This window comes from Poecile atricapillus, chromosome 18 (assembly GCF_030490865.1).
Source record: "Poecile atricapillus isolate bPoeAtr1 chromosome 18, bPoeAtr1.hap1, whole genome shotgun sequence".
NCBI lineage: Eukaryota > Metazoa > Chordata > Aves > Passeriformes > Paridae > Poecile > Poecile atricapillus.
Window position 1 is genome coordinate 10520744 of NC_081266.1, and position 14572 is coordinate 10535315.

Here is a 14572-nt window from a genome sequence, read left to right on the forward strand (position 1 = left end):
AATCAGAACTAGTTAGAGAGCTCCTTATCACTCCTCTTTTCATGCATCATTTTTTACCATATTTTGTCATATTATTGCACACAAGACTGAACCACAAAACAGATGTGACAAAATTGCCAAGCTGCATTTCAGTGTCACAGTCCAAAATAAAACCTACAGAAAGTAAAAAACCCATCATACAAGTACAACTTTCACAGCAGCATATAAATTTATGCACACCCCAAAAAGCACATATGAGATATTCTGAAATAAAATTCTCTACCTACAACACCATGGTTTTCTCCTGTAAGTTATGGCATGTTTTGGTCATTCCTGCAGAGTGCTTTGGTACATGTAGAACATTTCCAAATGCCACATTCAAAAGGTTATTTAAGTCTTTTTTTATTATGATTTTCACCAAGGCTTTCTTTCATTTTGGATTTTTGTTGTTTTTTTCAGTCTATATAAAACAACTGATATCAGTTTATTTAAATAAATGTCCTGAATTTTATTTCCCTGCATAAATCTTTCCATTTCATTTTATTTCCTAAATAAAAAGGAGACATGGATACATCAAACCAGTTCTTTCCAGTGCCTCACTGCAGTTGTATGCAGGAGGCATACTAATTTTCACAGACTATGAAAAGTGAGGGTTTTTCTCCATAAGACCTCTTTTTTCCCAAAACCTCCTGTTCTTATGAGTCTCAATTTTCAGAGAATGGACAGGGAGTACACAGTGATATCCAAAAGCTATTTTGTGGAAACTCTGTACTTTTTACTGAGCTTTTTAACTTGCCTTCCTCTGGAAATTAGGTTTACACAATTACATGTCTTGTCCTCAGCCCCAAAAAGTCTTGAGCCTGTTGGACCATTTCATCCTGCTTTAGCTGAGTGCCAGGCTGCTCCAAGTTAATATGTTCCAAGCAATTCAGAGAAAATTGCTGGCAAGGTACAGAAGAAAGCACTGTTTTGAGTCAATCACTAAGGGAAGTGAAGGAGTAACTCAGTTCTCATAATTACAAGATGCAGAGGCCTGGAAGGCAGTTTGAACAAAACCTAATATATTTTCTTTGCCCAGCCAGAAAGGTTATGGATGTTAAAGGAATGTAAGCTTGCAGGTGTGGGGAGGAGAAGGGAGTTAAGAAGGGGAATAGGTGGCAAAGAGAAATCCAAGAGTCCTTTGAAGAGTTTCAGGGAATTGCAAAAGGGATCTAGAGGATTCACTTCTGTGCATGGGGTGTAAAGCACAACGGCAGGCAGACAGGAGGGGTGTGTGAATTATACAGACATGGGACAGATATAAAAATCAAAAGTCTGTGTTAAATCAGTGAAAGGACATCAGCAGAAGATTCACTGAGATACCCTCACTTTGGGAGTTGCATTGTGAAGAGCTGCTATATTTCTGCCAAACAGCTATCTAAAGCAGATTAGGGAATTAATAGATCTAACATAGCTTGGAAATAATGTATGTGGAGAATTGTTTTTAATCAGCCTATTCCCATGTGAAAAATAGAGGGGTTTTTAAGTGAAGATGCAAATGAAGTGACCAAGAGGGCAAATCTAACCACTTCCTGCAGATTTTTAATTCTTCCAGGAAGGGGCCCAAACCCCCTATGCACCAAAAGTCATATGTTTTGCATATAAATGTTTAGACTGACTTTTCATTAAGGCACACTTTGAGTAAACAGCCAGTGTAGTAATTTTGAAAGATTTTGGCACTGTCTGTGATCTAACAAATGGCTATCCTTTGCAGAGATAAGTGTGGAGATTCACAGGCTAGAAAGAAAACTAGTAAATTGCAGTATGATAAGACTGGGAGATTAATTCAATTTTAAATTAAGGACCTCTGGCGAGTGCTTTCTCTAAGAATGAAACAAACTTCCTAGTTTTTAATGGCAATGTATAGTTTAGATAGCAATGATAGCACACAGGGAGGGCAGCACCCCAGGTAAATAATCCAGACATGGCACTAAGTGTGGATGAACCACAAGGACACAACATAATCAAACCAATTTCACACAGTATGGTGATGAGAAGATACTTGGATAGTCCAGCACAAGTCCAAATCTGTACTGCAAATAAGCATTTATGAGGACATAGAAGCAAGTCAAATTTATACTAAATAGTAATTTTTGTACTCCTTATGTAGTTATGTAAAATAACAGTCAGGATGGAGAAAGTAACTTGTCACAGAAGATATATGGAGAGCTGAGAAAGGAAACAAGTGGAAAAGGAAGCCTGGAACAAGGGTGACATAAGCTCCAGGGCCCTACAGACAGAATGAAATCTGTGTCTGTCCTTGGATGAGTGTGTATTTCAACATAACAAGGTGAATCCACACCTCTCACCTCTCAAAACCGAGAGCCTAAGGCAAAGTGCCCTGCTCGCCCCACAGTCTCCCTCAGGTGGCCTTGGCAAAGACTCAAAGACAGAATATATACCTGGGTACAAAAACTATTCTGCTCTACTTTACCTAGGGCTGAAGAAAATTTAGCAGGCAGACATAGAAATATGTTCTGGAACTGAGAATCTTTTAAACTGAAGAATAAACACGTGAAGGTAAGATTGTCTCTAAAGCCATTAAAAAGGACAAAATGCTTACAGGTGAGAGGTTTTCCAAAGCCTGCTGGGTACAGAAGTCATGCCATGCTTATTTTGAAAAAATTCAAATAAATAACTTTCAATGAAGAAGCAGAAGTTACCACTTTTTTTGTTGCCCAGGAAACGAATATGTTTTGTACTGGAAATTAAAATTCTACATCTGAATAAAGACTGGAGACTCCCAGCAGCTCCCAGCTGTCTCTGGATGTTGTGCTGACCAGGAATGTTTGAGTGCTGCCTTGTGTAGCATATCCTGTTCTGGGAATTTTTGGCACTACTATCAATTGTTGTGCTCACATCTGCACCTAAGCAAGTCACAGAGTGCCACTGAAAACCCACAGACCCTTCAGAAGAAACTTGCATTGCTGAGTAATGGCAACTTAAAAATGCTGAGTTTGTTATTAGTGATTTTCTTAATATCCAATTCAAAGAGGTAGTTTAAAGAGATTAATAAAATAGAATAAATGGAAAATCTGGCATAGGAAACAGCTATTTAACACAAAGTGATATTTACAATTACTAGTGAGAAAAAACTGGTGGAATATGTGGGTTGAAGGAAAATTTTATATAACAAAAAATTAAAATAATGCCACTGGGGGAAAATACGTAACCTACATAACACCAAAATACTATAGGAAGCAAGAAACTCCTTTATCTGTAAAGCCTAGAATGCAATAGTTTCTGCAAGGATACATACCCATCTGACACCCCACATTCCAGAACTCCTGAGGATTATAATTTGACGAGCTCATTCTTGTTCCCTTGGGGTAAATTCTTGTAATAAATCTTGTAGTATGTGAAATAAACTCTTTAGCTGATAAACAGAAGGATAAAATCTTGGTAAGAAAACCTTTGTTATTAAAGAAATACTATTTGAACAAATAATAAAAATACAGTAATTTGATCCAGCAATTTTTTTACACAATATTATGCCAATTTATTCTATTTTAACATCATTTTATTTTGAAATTTATTCATTTGTTCATTTAATAATTAATTTTTAAACCTTAATATTTTGTGTGTATTTGAATCTGACAGTATTTCTGTATAAAGAAATATATATTCTTTTGTAAGAAGTTCATTATCCAAAAACCATCCCTTCACTGAAATATTCTGTTTCTTCACCTTTTTGCAGGGTAAGCTTATGATTTCTACACTAAAGCCCACTGTATTCTCATGGGAAACGAGACACAGGAAACTGCACAAAAGTTTCCCCCTTCTATAATAGCTCAAAATGAAAAAAAAAAGGGGAAAAATTCATCTTTAGATGATCTTGGCTTGTTTGTTGTTTGGAGGTTTAAATAAAATGGCTAAATAATATTAAGACCAGAGAAGAGCACATTTTCAAAAGCCACTGAAATTCTTGTTATGTAAGCCTCAGAAGATAACTATCATGTACATTGTTTTTCCTTCTGCTGGCAGTGTTCCCTCCTTTCTCATATGTAAGCATTGACTGCAGGGATGTGGGAAACTTCAGATGACTTCTATCTGCACGATTCCTTTTTAGTGATTAAACAAAAATCTACATTTCCAGGGTCATCTCTCTGATCTCCATTTTCCTCTCACCTCATTTTTTGTTTGTTTAGCGGTTTTGTTTGGTAGAGTTTGGTTTGCTTTGTTGTTTGGGGGTGGTTTTATTGAGGGGGAGGAGAGGTTCTAGAACTATTTTTATATCTCCTAGAGTGCTGGAGAAACCAAAGAGAGGACTCAGTGGCTGGAAAATCCTACTTTGTGACACTGTTCAGCATCATTCACCTCGCCAGCTGTTGCCCTGAAAACTAAAACCTTCTGATAATGTTTTCATAGTTTTAGTTACTTTCCCATGGAAGTTCTATAAACAGAAGTTGTTTATCACATTCCTTCTAAGAAACATCTTTTGATGGACGTTTCACACGACCAGTGTGCTTGGGAAGGTGTAACTTAATTATCCAATCCCTGGTCATTGTTGAGAATCTATAAATACTGGAGTCAGAAAATAAAGTTCCTTCCTTCCTGTTCTACCACTGGAAAGTGTTCATGTGAATCATTTTGTGTCCTTTAGCAACAGCCAGCCACTGAATCACCTCCACAAAGTGAGTGGGCATGTGGCAGCCTTCATTGTCATTGTCACTGTCATGCTCGGTGATCTCTGCTTTTAACGCTCCCTCGGGGCTCTCTGCAGGCAGCTGGAGCTCAAACAGCAGAGGCTGCACCAAATGGAGCTGCTCCAGCCCAGAATGGTTTGGATAATTCAGTTTGGCTGGGATGGAAGGTCTGCTCCAGTGGAGCAAGCTGCCTGCTCTGGGGTTTATCCATCCCATTAATGAGGACTCTCTTATCTGCACTTGTCACCAAAGCCAGGCGACTGCCGAGCCAACTCCGCTCAGTTCTCAGCCCAGACATGGGGGTGGGGAGGGAGGTGGTGAAATTTATTCCACGCTTTTTCAAGTGCTGACTGCAATTCCTAAATTACTTGATGCAGAAAACAATGAATCGAAAGGCAGACGTACATTTTGTAGACTGTGTTAATATTTGTTCTTATAAAAATACACGGAATTAAAGCAAAGTTGAATTCCAGTTTTCCTCACAAAGCCAACAGAAATAAAAATATTATGCAAAGGACATATCTAAAACAGTGTTATACAAAGAACCAAATAAAATCAGACAGCAGGTGTTTCATGAAATTTTAACCCTTCAATGCCTAAGCAGTGAAGCAATCATAGCACCAATGTAACTTTTAACTGATTGACTCAAAAGAAATTACCTGAAGATCTTAAAAGTTTTTGTGCTGCACTCTCTTCAATTGAATTATTTTCATAACACTGCTGATGCTGCAGGGAATGCTCAAAGCTCACAAACTTCTGAGATTTGGTATAAACCACGAGGTCTGACAATGCAAGGGCAATCTTTCCCTTTCTCACCTAAACATCATCAGATGAATAATGGAATTTAAAAAGTCACAATGATGAGTATTTCATTATTATTAATATTAATAATTCAGAGAAACAATCATTTTGGATGCATAAAGCATGAAAAAACATGTCACAGTTAATGAATCTAATAAATATGACCTTTAATAGTGAGATCTGATCTACTGAGAGAAAACTGAGGTTATTGTGCCCACGTTTATCACAGTAATCATAGGGTGAGTGGAGAGATCCTTCCTAGCAGAATGTTCTTCTCGATAGCTTTACAGTTTTCCTGCTCCTAAGAGTGGTTTGCAAATAACATTATTTTTCATGGCTTTTAACATTGTTCCTTAAAAATATACCTCCAACTTTCTATTCATAAATATATAAAGTACTAGAAAAGACCAACAGAATAAACTCATCTATAAAATGTAGAATAACAGGAAAATATTACATTGCGCCAAGAAAATTAATCAAAGGCCTATTCCTTTAAGCATTGCCCTGAAGTTAGGAAAACTCTTTTCTTCTTGATTAAGGTTGAAAGTTCTCTCACCAAAATCTTAATTTAGTCTTGCTCAATTACCAAAATAAGCCAAAGTGACTGAAATTTTACCAGGATCTTCTCTCTTACAGAGAAGCACTGTGTGACCACTTCATTTTCCTCAGCATAACTTCTGAGCTAATTGGGGGCAGTAGCCAGCAGAGAGCTGCTGATGCTAATCATGTTTACATTCCATTAAAGCTTTTGAAGGCAAATTCTCATCCCACAAAATAATAGAGATTGCCTGCTCATGGCTCTTAAACTATGCAACGTTCAAGTGCATTAATTATTCTGGGGCTATGTCCCATGAGGACACCAGGAGTCTACTGCCATGGAAATCCTGAAAAATACAACTCTGGAGGCAGGCAAAGCCAGCAGCATCACTGGGGTATCTTGGCTGTGGATTCAAATGCTCTCCCACCCTCCCATAAAGCAATACAGTGGGACATCAAGGCAAATATTCCAACAGAGTGGGACCCTGGAAACCACTTTCTCTTCTGCCTGGGAAACATGAGCAGATCCTTTGTGTTGCTGCTGTTTAAGAGTCTGTGGAATTCATTCTAGTCCGTTACATGGTCCTACAAATATTCTTGAAACCTATTGTCTAGAGAGCTGGTCCTTCCTGGTCAGAGTCCATCCTTCCTCAGAATTTTTTCTTACTATTTCTCCATGTCAGTTGGAATGAGAAAGAAGAAAAAAACTTTCAAATCATATAAAAAAAAAGAGACACTGCTTCTCAGGGAGAGTGCTGGGCTCTGAGGAGCACTGCTGGTTTAGCCACATTCAGGCAATCAGAGCATGATGTGCAAGAGTGACTGGGTACACCAGGTGCTGCCTGACATCCTAAAAAAGCTGAACAAGGCAGTTTCAACCTTGATGAAGCAACAGATTTTCCGTGGTAGAGAATTATAGTTGGTTAAAAAAACTAAGTTCAACTTGACTTTCAAACACCAAATTTTTACACTTTTTTCAGAAATAAAGTTAAGTCTCTGCATGATAAATCTAAAAACACCTCTTCAGCTCCAGGTGCTGAAAAATGTTCCAGCACAACCAGGAATGTGCACCTAATTTAATGCAAAAAAATCCAGAACAGAAGAAAATAGGAGACTTTATCTATCTTAAAAATAGACTGGAAGACCTGGGGAAGAAATGGTTAACTCTGCCTGTTGTCATCAGGTACTGCTGTAAGTGTTCTCTATACATAGTTCCAGGAGAGCCATGGCACCAACAAAACACATCTTAAATCTACTGTGGGACCGAGAGCCTGGGACAAGCACAAGTTTTGAGAGAGGAAAATGCTGAAGTTCAAGATGGGAGCACAGGAAGGGGTTGATTTTTAGTTGGGTACTAAAATGTGGTCCAGTCTGACTTTTCTTATAAGAGCAGGAAAACTCTGAAACCTCGAGCTAAAAAATGTAATTTCCAAATGCACTGATCTTAGTAATTTTAAAGTTTTCTCTTTAAATTTTAAATTAAATTTAAAATATAAATTATTTTAAAATTACTTATTTATAACAACTTTTCAGTTTAGTCTCTATTTTAAGATAATCGAGTTTCTTTAAAAAAAAAAATCTGTGTGTTCTCTATATTCAATTGCAGCAAAAGTTACCTTTGGTTTTTTTTGAGGTGGGAGAGAAGGTCTATGATTTCTTCTTCTTCTGGTGGGACTCCTTGATGGCTGAAGAGGTAACGTGTCATCTGCGTCGTCATCCTCAGACTCAGATTCAGAGTCACTCAGTTCCTCTATCTCACCACCATATTCAGCATCCATCCTGAGCAGACCTTCCTCATTTGTTCCAACTTTTTTATCTTTTATCAGAACTTTGAATTTTAATGCCTATAGAAAAGAGGTTGAACAATAGTAACTAGAATTACTTAGGTTTCCATCTCTTGGTGTTATTTAACCAATCTTCAAAGTTGTTTATTAAATATAATGATGTGAGGTTGCAAAATGAATTAAAATAGAGTGAGGCAGAAGCCAAAGCCAAAGAAACCAAACAGAATCTGGGGATCAATGTACACAACAGAATGAGCCTATCTAACACCATGACAGGAAAAAAGGCTCTCTGCCACAGGAACCCAGATGCTGAAACTATGAAAAGATAAAAGTAGGAAGCTAAGTAAGAGCCAAAAGTGATAGCCAGGCAAGACATAGAAGGTATATTTTTTTACTTATTTTTTTACTTCTATTTTAAGCCTAAATGTACTTCTATGTGTATATACACACTTAAAGATGTGTCTGCTATTCATTTGGAATGTTTTCATCTATCACTAAGCCTGCAGGAAATTTGTTATTTGATTAATGCCTTTGTGCATATCTCTCTGGTGTACCAAATGAAAACTTTTGTTTATAACTTGTGTTATTTTACAGTAGAACCTTATGCTGGTCTTACCCGGCCAGGGAAACAAAAGTTTGGTGATTTTGCCTAAGCAGTTTCTCTATTTTTAAATGGACGTGTATCAACCTCCATAATATGTAATGTAAAGGGAGAAAAACATCATTGAATTATATTGATTCTAACAGCATGGCTTTCATCTATGGAACAGAATCCTATGAGTATATATTTCACTTCAATTTACAAAACTATATTAATAGTAAAGCTTCTATTATGCAGCAGTACATCTGTACACAGGAGCTGTCAGGGAGTAACAGGACTTACTGTCACTCTTGAATAAAGTGATCCACAAAAATGTTCTTTGAATTTCCTATGCTCTAGTGGAAAGGAAGATTACACTACTGGGAGTGTGGCGGGAAGAGGGAACAAAAAAATTCACAATAAATGAAAGGTAACTGAAATGCTGTGTTTTAAGGTATCCACGAAGTAAATATGAAAGGTATGGATAACAGAAATATATAAAGCCAAAGTTTTTTAGTAGAAACCAGAGCCATAGGCAAGGATAGAGACATTCCATTTATTTCCATTGCAAGCTCCATTGCTCATAATCCCCCTATCGCTTCAGATCTCGTGTTGGTAGTTTGCCAGGGTGCCAGTGGAATGAGACATCCTATGCCCAATATCTATCAATGCCATGCTGCTGGAAGGTTTGATTAGTCTCTCTGCACTGGTGACTCAGGATAAGGATGCCCTTTAACATTGCCTTCATTTCTTATTAATGCACTCTTTTTTTTATTTTTCTCTGGTATTTTTAGAAGAGTTTTAATATGATTAATGCTACTCATGTTTTTTAAGAGTTCTGAATTTTGCTTTGCATGTTCACATTTCCCAGTATCTAAAAGCAATTCTATCCACTTTTGATCTTGTATTTTGTTATTCATGGGAAGACTTCATTCTACAAATAAAAAAAAAATAAAATAAAATAAAAAAAGACCTGGTATACAAGGGAAGAAAAAACTATCTATGGTTACATTACTGCCTCCTATATGCAAACATAACTTTAAGTAAAAAAAGACAATAGTGTGTGTGTGTAATGATATAAAAATGGGTCATGGTGTCAATCAGTCTCTAAAATTCTGTTTGCGAGCTGTTAGCAAAAACATAAACATCCTGAGGTAGGAGAAGTTTTTTAAGGTTTGCTTTGTTTTCTACAAAGGTAACATTCTAAAATCATGGTTCTTTTCAGAAACAGTTACAAAAATACTCCAGAGAATTTGCTATTTTTTGGCCAGAAGCAAATGACAATAATAGTTACCCCCAATCACTGAAAGTGAAACACAGAGTGAAAAAATGGCATAGGCTTTTGTCTGAACTTCACACATCTTCAAAAAAACTTATAACAAATATATGGTTACAAATTCAGTGACTGTGTGAAATCTGAGTTCTTTAATTGGTAATCAGCACTGCTAAGCATGTGACACCTTCTTCTCTACATGTCCAGGTCTTCTAAGAGAGCTGAAAAGCCTTTTAATGAGCTGAAAGTCTGAGCATTCACTATAACTTCTCCTTTCTAGTTTTATTATGAAAGGCAAAATATGTTAAAAATACATTTGCTGTTTACTTCTATAAAAACTGCAAGCATACTAAAAAATTCAAATATGTAAAACATCATAGGACCTCCCTAGAGCATAGTGGGACTTCAAGACTGGCATAAGCAAAAACCTCGAAGTGCAATCAACTGGAACAAATATTTACATAATTAAATGAACAAAACCTTTTTCTTGTGCATTCTGGTTAATGGGATGTATAACACAAATCAGCTGAAGTAATGCCAAGTTTCCAAGATAAAAATCACAAGCACTTTGGATCGGGCAAACCCACCTATTGATGACTACAATTAATGTGAAAATTCAGTGCCCAGAAATGTAAGGAACAAACCCTGGATTTGAGACAGAAGTATTAAAGACACAATAGCTTCTCCTGTTTAAATTGAGCTTGTTGTTCTCCCTTCTTCTCTCCTGACCAGCTGTAGGTGCTCAGTTAGAGGAATATCAAGCCTTGAAAATCTTGCTAAGTAACAAAGTTAAAATCTCTTCTGAGTTTTACATAATATTCTATTTCAAGAATTATACTGCTGCCTTAAATACTGATATAGGGTTAAGATACAACACCTCCTGTGAAGTCTGACACAGGGAAAGGTTTTGAGACAATGACAAGATTTGTTAAGTACAACTGTTAAAAAAACCCAACACCAGCTATCTTTAACGAATCACACTTAGTGAAGTGTGAATGGATGTCTTTGTGGCAGCCTTATAAATCGCAGTTATCATCTACAGATACTTTATATCAATACTGTATACTTATTATACAGATATTTTTAATCAATACCACCAGCAAGGTCTGAGCTCTAGGCAAACAAATATTAATTATATCAGGAGCAGCATTTTAGCTACCTCATAGCAAGTTTTCCTACAACACATTTACCCAGTGAGAAGCACCCTACCCTGAAAATTCCATTTCTGTGTTGTGCTCTGTAGTAGACTTCAGGTAAGTCTACTTACCTTAAGTCTACTTAAGGATAAATAGCTGTGCTATAGCTGAAACTATATTCTACATGGGCAACTAAATCTCTGGATGCATTGGAAATAAGTCCAGATGATTGCAGAGAAAGATGGTTACAGGTTGGCTCAGAGTCTTCATTGCACAGATTCCTTACCAAAGTTCAATGATCCAAGACGATGCCTTACCAAACAAACCACATGATTTTTATACACCAAATAAGCCATTGACCCAAGACCTACCTGGGTAATGATATAAAATATGGCAATGTCTTGTTTTTAGTTACCTCCTGAAGTCGCTTTACAATGCAAAGAAGCTATTAACAGATAATGACTGTCACATGTTTACCACATTTCTGGGAAAATCATGTTCCCTCAAGAGTGCAATGCCTAAAAATAGTGAAGGAATTAGATGAGTCTTCTGTATGTACTCACTACAGCCTAGAGATTCCAGATATTTTATGAGAAACAGTATGGATTTTTTTATTATTATTTTTGAGGTCATCACCAAGACATACCACATTCTCTTTTTTTTTTTTTCATATTTTTTGTAAAGAATAGATGCCATAGACTGATCGAAAGGCATAAGAGTGACTAGAAACATTTTGACTTGCTAAGAAACAAAAGTATTTCTGATGCAAAGACTTGGTCAAGACATTTGCATATGTGAATGTGTTGGTCAAAATAAATAGGAATTAATCTCATAAATGAAGCAACAGAATTAGATGTGCTTAATCTTGAATTTCTCACTGAAAACACTCACTGTGTAGAGAAAGCTCTCCTTTTTATACTGAGTAGATAAAGGTGAAGAAAAGTGTGAAGGATGAGTCCTGGCTTATGGAGTTAGCTGGTTTTCCCCATAATAGCAGAATTTAAAATATCCATAGCCCATGAAGTTGTACTGGAGACCTTCTATTGATCTTTCTCAAGGATCTCATTAAACAGATCCTTTTATTTGGACACCACAGGTTTAACAACCATAGGGAAGCCTTGGCAATCCTGGCCAGAAATGCTTCTGAGACATCACAATGCAGTAATTGATCTTGCAGCTGTGTGGTAAACATTAAAGAGAACTTGTAAAATCACAGTAGTTGCCACTTCACTTTCAGTTAATCACACAGCAATATCTCATTCCAACTTTGTGACAGGAAACCTGCAAATAATAAAAGATTCCTAACTATCTGATATATCTATCCTGTCAGCAGTGTAAGGCAGTTCAATGCTCTACAATGCAAAATAATTGAGGAACAAACTTTCATCAAAGCATCAATGTGCTTACATTCTTTTCTGTGTTATATTGGATGCCCACATGCTCCTTTCAATTGCTGTCAGATCTCTTGAGAGGAAGAACACAGCAGGGTAAGTAAAACCTTATCTCTTCTAGCATCCTGATATTTTCTAAGTTCATCTACAAATTGCTGCATAAGGCACTTCATTCCTTCACTTTCTATCAGCACATCACCACGAGTGCTGGTACAACCAGCAGAGATGTCTGGCGCCCGTCACTGATGTCAAATCTAATTTAATGCAGGACCTGACTCAAAGGACCTGTTATTCCAGTGAAGATTAGAGGGAGTTCATGAAGTCTCTTTAGAAGCACCATGATGGCCAAGACTGGGAGCAGAGAATTGTATCAGGTCTGTCGCTTTGGGTGGCAAAACATCTTCTTGGGAAAGAGATGGGACAGGTGAAGCTTAAAAGCAGCCTCAGTTTCTCATGGGATAAAGTTTGTGGGAAAGAAAGAAGTAGTGCAAAAGTCTTCTCCTTCCTCCATATGTAGAGGAGGAATTGTGTGCTGAGATGCCACAGGATACAGGAATTGCAGGGAATTAATAATATCAATATAGTCAGATGGAAGTGTGAATATATGACTGAAGGCAAAGAATTAAAAAACCTTTAGTCCTGAAATTTTCTGGGGTTTGTTTTTCAGATGAAGCAAGTGTTGGGAAAAGCAGAGAGAGGAAGTGTTCAGTGATCCTCCGCTTTTATTTCCTGCGCCTCCATGTGATTTTCACTTAGAATTACAATGGTAGGAGACATCATTGCAAGGTGGTCCAAGGAACCACCTAAGAGTGGGCGTGTTCCTCATTTTAACCTCCTTCCACACACACACAATCATCTCAGTTGACAAAGGTATAGTTCAAGACCTACTTAAAGAAAGAAGTAGAAGATTGACCATATAAAAGAAAATTATTTCAATGGAAGCCTCCAAAACTCCAAAACCTAAAAGGAACCTGTAATTGTCTAATGTTTCTTTGAAGTGTTTGGAGAAACTATGTGATTTCCCACTTCATGTACACACAAAATAACCATTCAATTCTGATCTTGAAGAACACTGAGGTGGCTTTTTCCCTTTTCTTGCTAATGCTCCATCTTGAAAAAAGTGGACCAACAACTTATATAGGTGACAGCTTTTTTCTTTTTCACACTAACTGAGGATCCTTCCAACAAAGAGCATTTCAAATTCATCATTTGTGGTTCTGTAACATCTCTTTTGCACAGCTTGAGTAAAGCAGTCTGAAGACTAAATTCAGAATTTGGTTTTCTCAAATGACAATGAATTTACCCAGGCCTTGAAAATGCACAAGGTCCCAAGCTTTAAAGATGTGATGTCACTAAACTCCTTTTTTGGCTCTTCAAAAAGATGCCAGCCAAAGTCAAGCTTATAACTGAATTTACAAATTCAGTCATAGCTACATATTTCCATTGCTAAGTAAAGTCCTACTGACTTTTCTTACATGCATGATCAGAAAACCTAGGAGAAACAGAGAAGATCCTCATTTGTGTTCATTCTCAAGATAATAATTTTCTGAATTAAAACTTTTGTAATCAGGTGACGACAGTGGCGTTATTTAGGTAATCCTTACACCTTGCACAGATGGGAAATATGTCTCACAATACTTTAATATGTTAAAAGCTCAGGAGAATTAATCTCAGCTGACAGCATTTCCATACACAGACCCAGCAATCCATTTTCAGGCAAAACTCTACAGAGCTGACTCATGAAAACTCTAAGCTGTGGAAATATGAAGTATGAACTCCCTGTATCACAGTAACCATATGCTAAGGGACATATATCATAGAAATTAATATTTTTAAGTGTGTGATTCAGTGATTCCATTTCACTGATTTTGTGCTTGCTTCAGAGGACATATGATCCTTGCACATCTCCTACACTGAATCCAGCCGTGATTTGAGAAGCTTTACAACAAGCCCTCCTGTTTGATAGAGTTTAGATTTTTTCCTAATTGAAAAAACAGTTTTCAAGGCTTCAAAATTATGTTGGAAACCATGATGCAAAAAAATATATTGCTACAATAAGAAAAAAAAAGGGTGGAGAAACGTGAACATTAAATATTACAACATTGTTATGGAAATATAAGAGTGCGGTAATACTTCAGCACATCTTCTTGCACAGATCACTTCAAAAATATTTTTCCTTGACAAATCCTTAAAAAATTATTTTAAACACCTTTTGTGTGTTGTTTTTCCTTATGACAGTGCTTCCTTCCCACATTTTCATTTGCATTTTTTTAGCTACTGTAAAAACACAAGGAATAAAATATGGCTATACTGGCAACAGCGAGAAGCTGAAATAAGTATTTTGTATGTGTGCACGTATTTGTGCTACAAAAGACTTGAAAAAAGTTTTTGTCCTTGAAAGAAAAT

The 14572-nt window shown here is 36.8% G+C and overlaps 1 protein-coding gene across 1 annotated transcript in view; it reads right to left on the reverse strand.

Moving 5' to 3' along the window:
• The window catches only part of LOC131586103 (1-phosphatidylinositol 4,5-bisphosphate phosphodiesterase zeta-1-like), a 55473-nt gene that overhangs the window by 15814 nt on the left and 25087 nt on the right, over positions 1–14572 (reverse strand). The window contains exons 8-10 of the mRNA XM_058852843.1: positions 7619–7846; positions 5324–5480; positions 3278–3394 (exon numbers count right to left, since the gene is read on the reverse strand). Coding sequence (XP_058708826.1) covers positions 3278–3394; positions 5324–5480; positions 7619–7846 — 502 coding nt within the window. The remainder of the gene's footprint in view (positions 1–3277; positions 3395–5323; positions 5481–7618; positions 7847–14572) is intronic.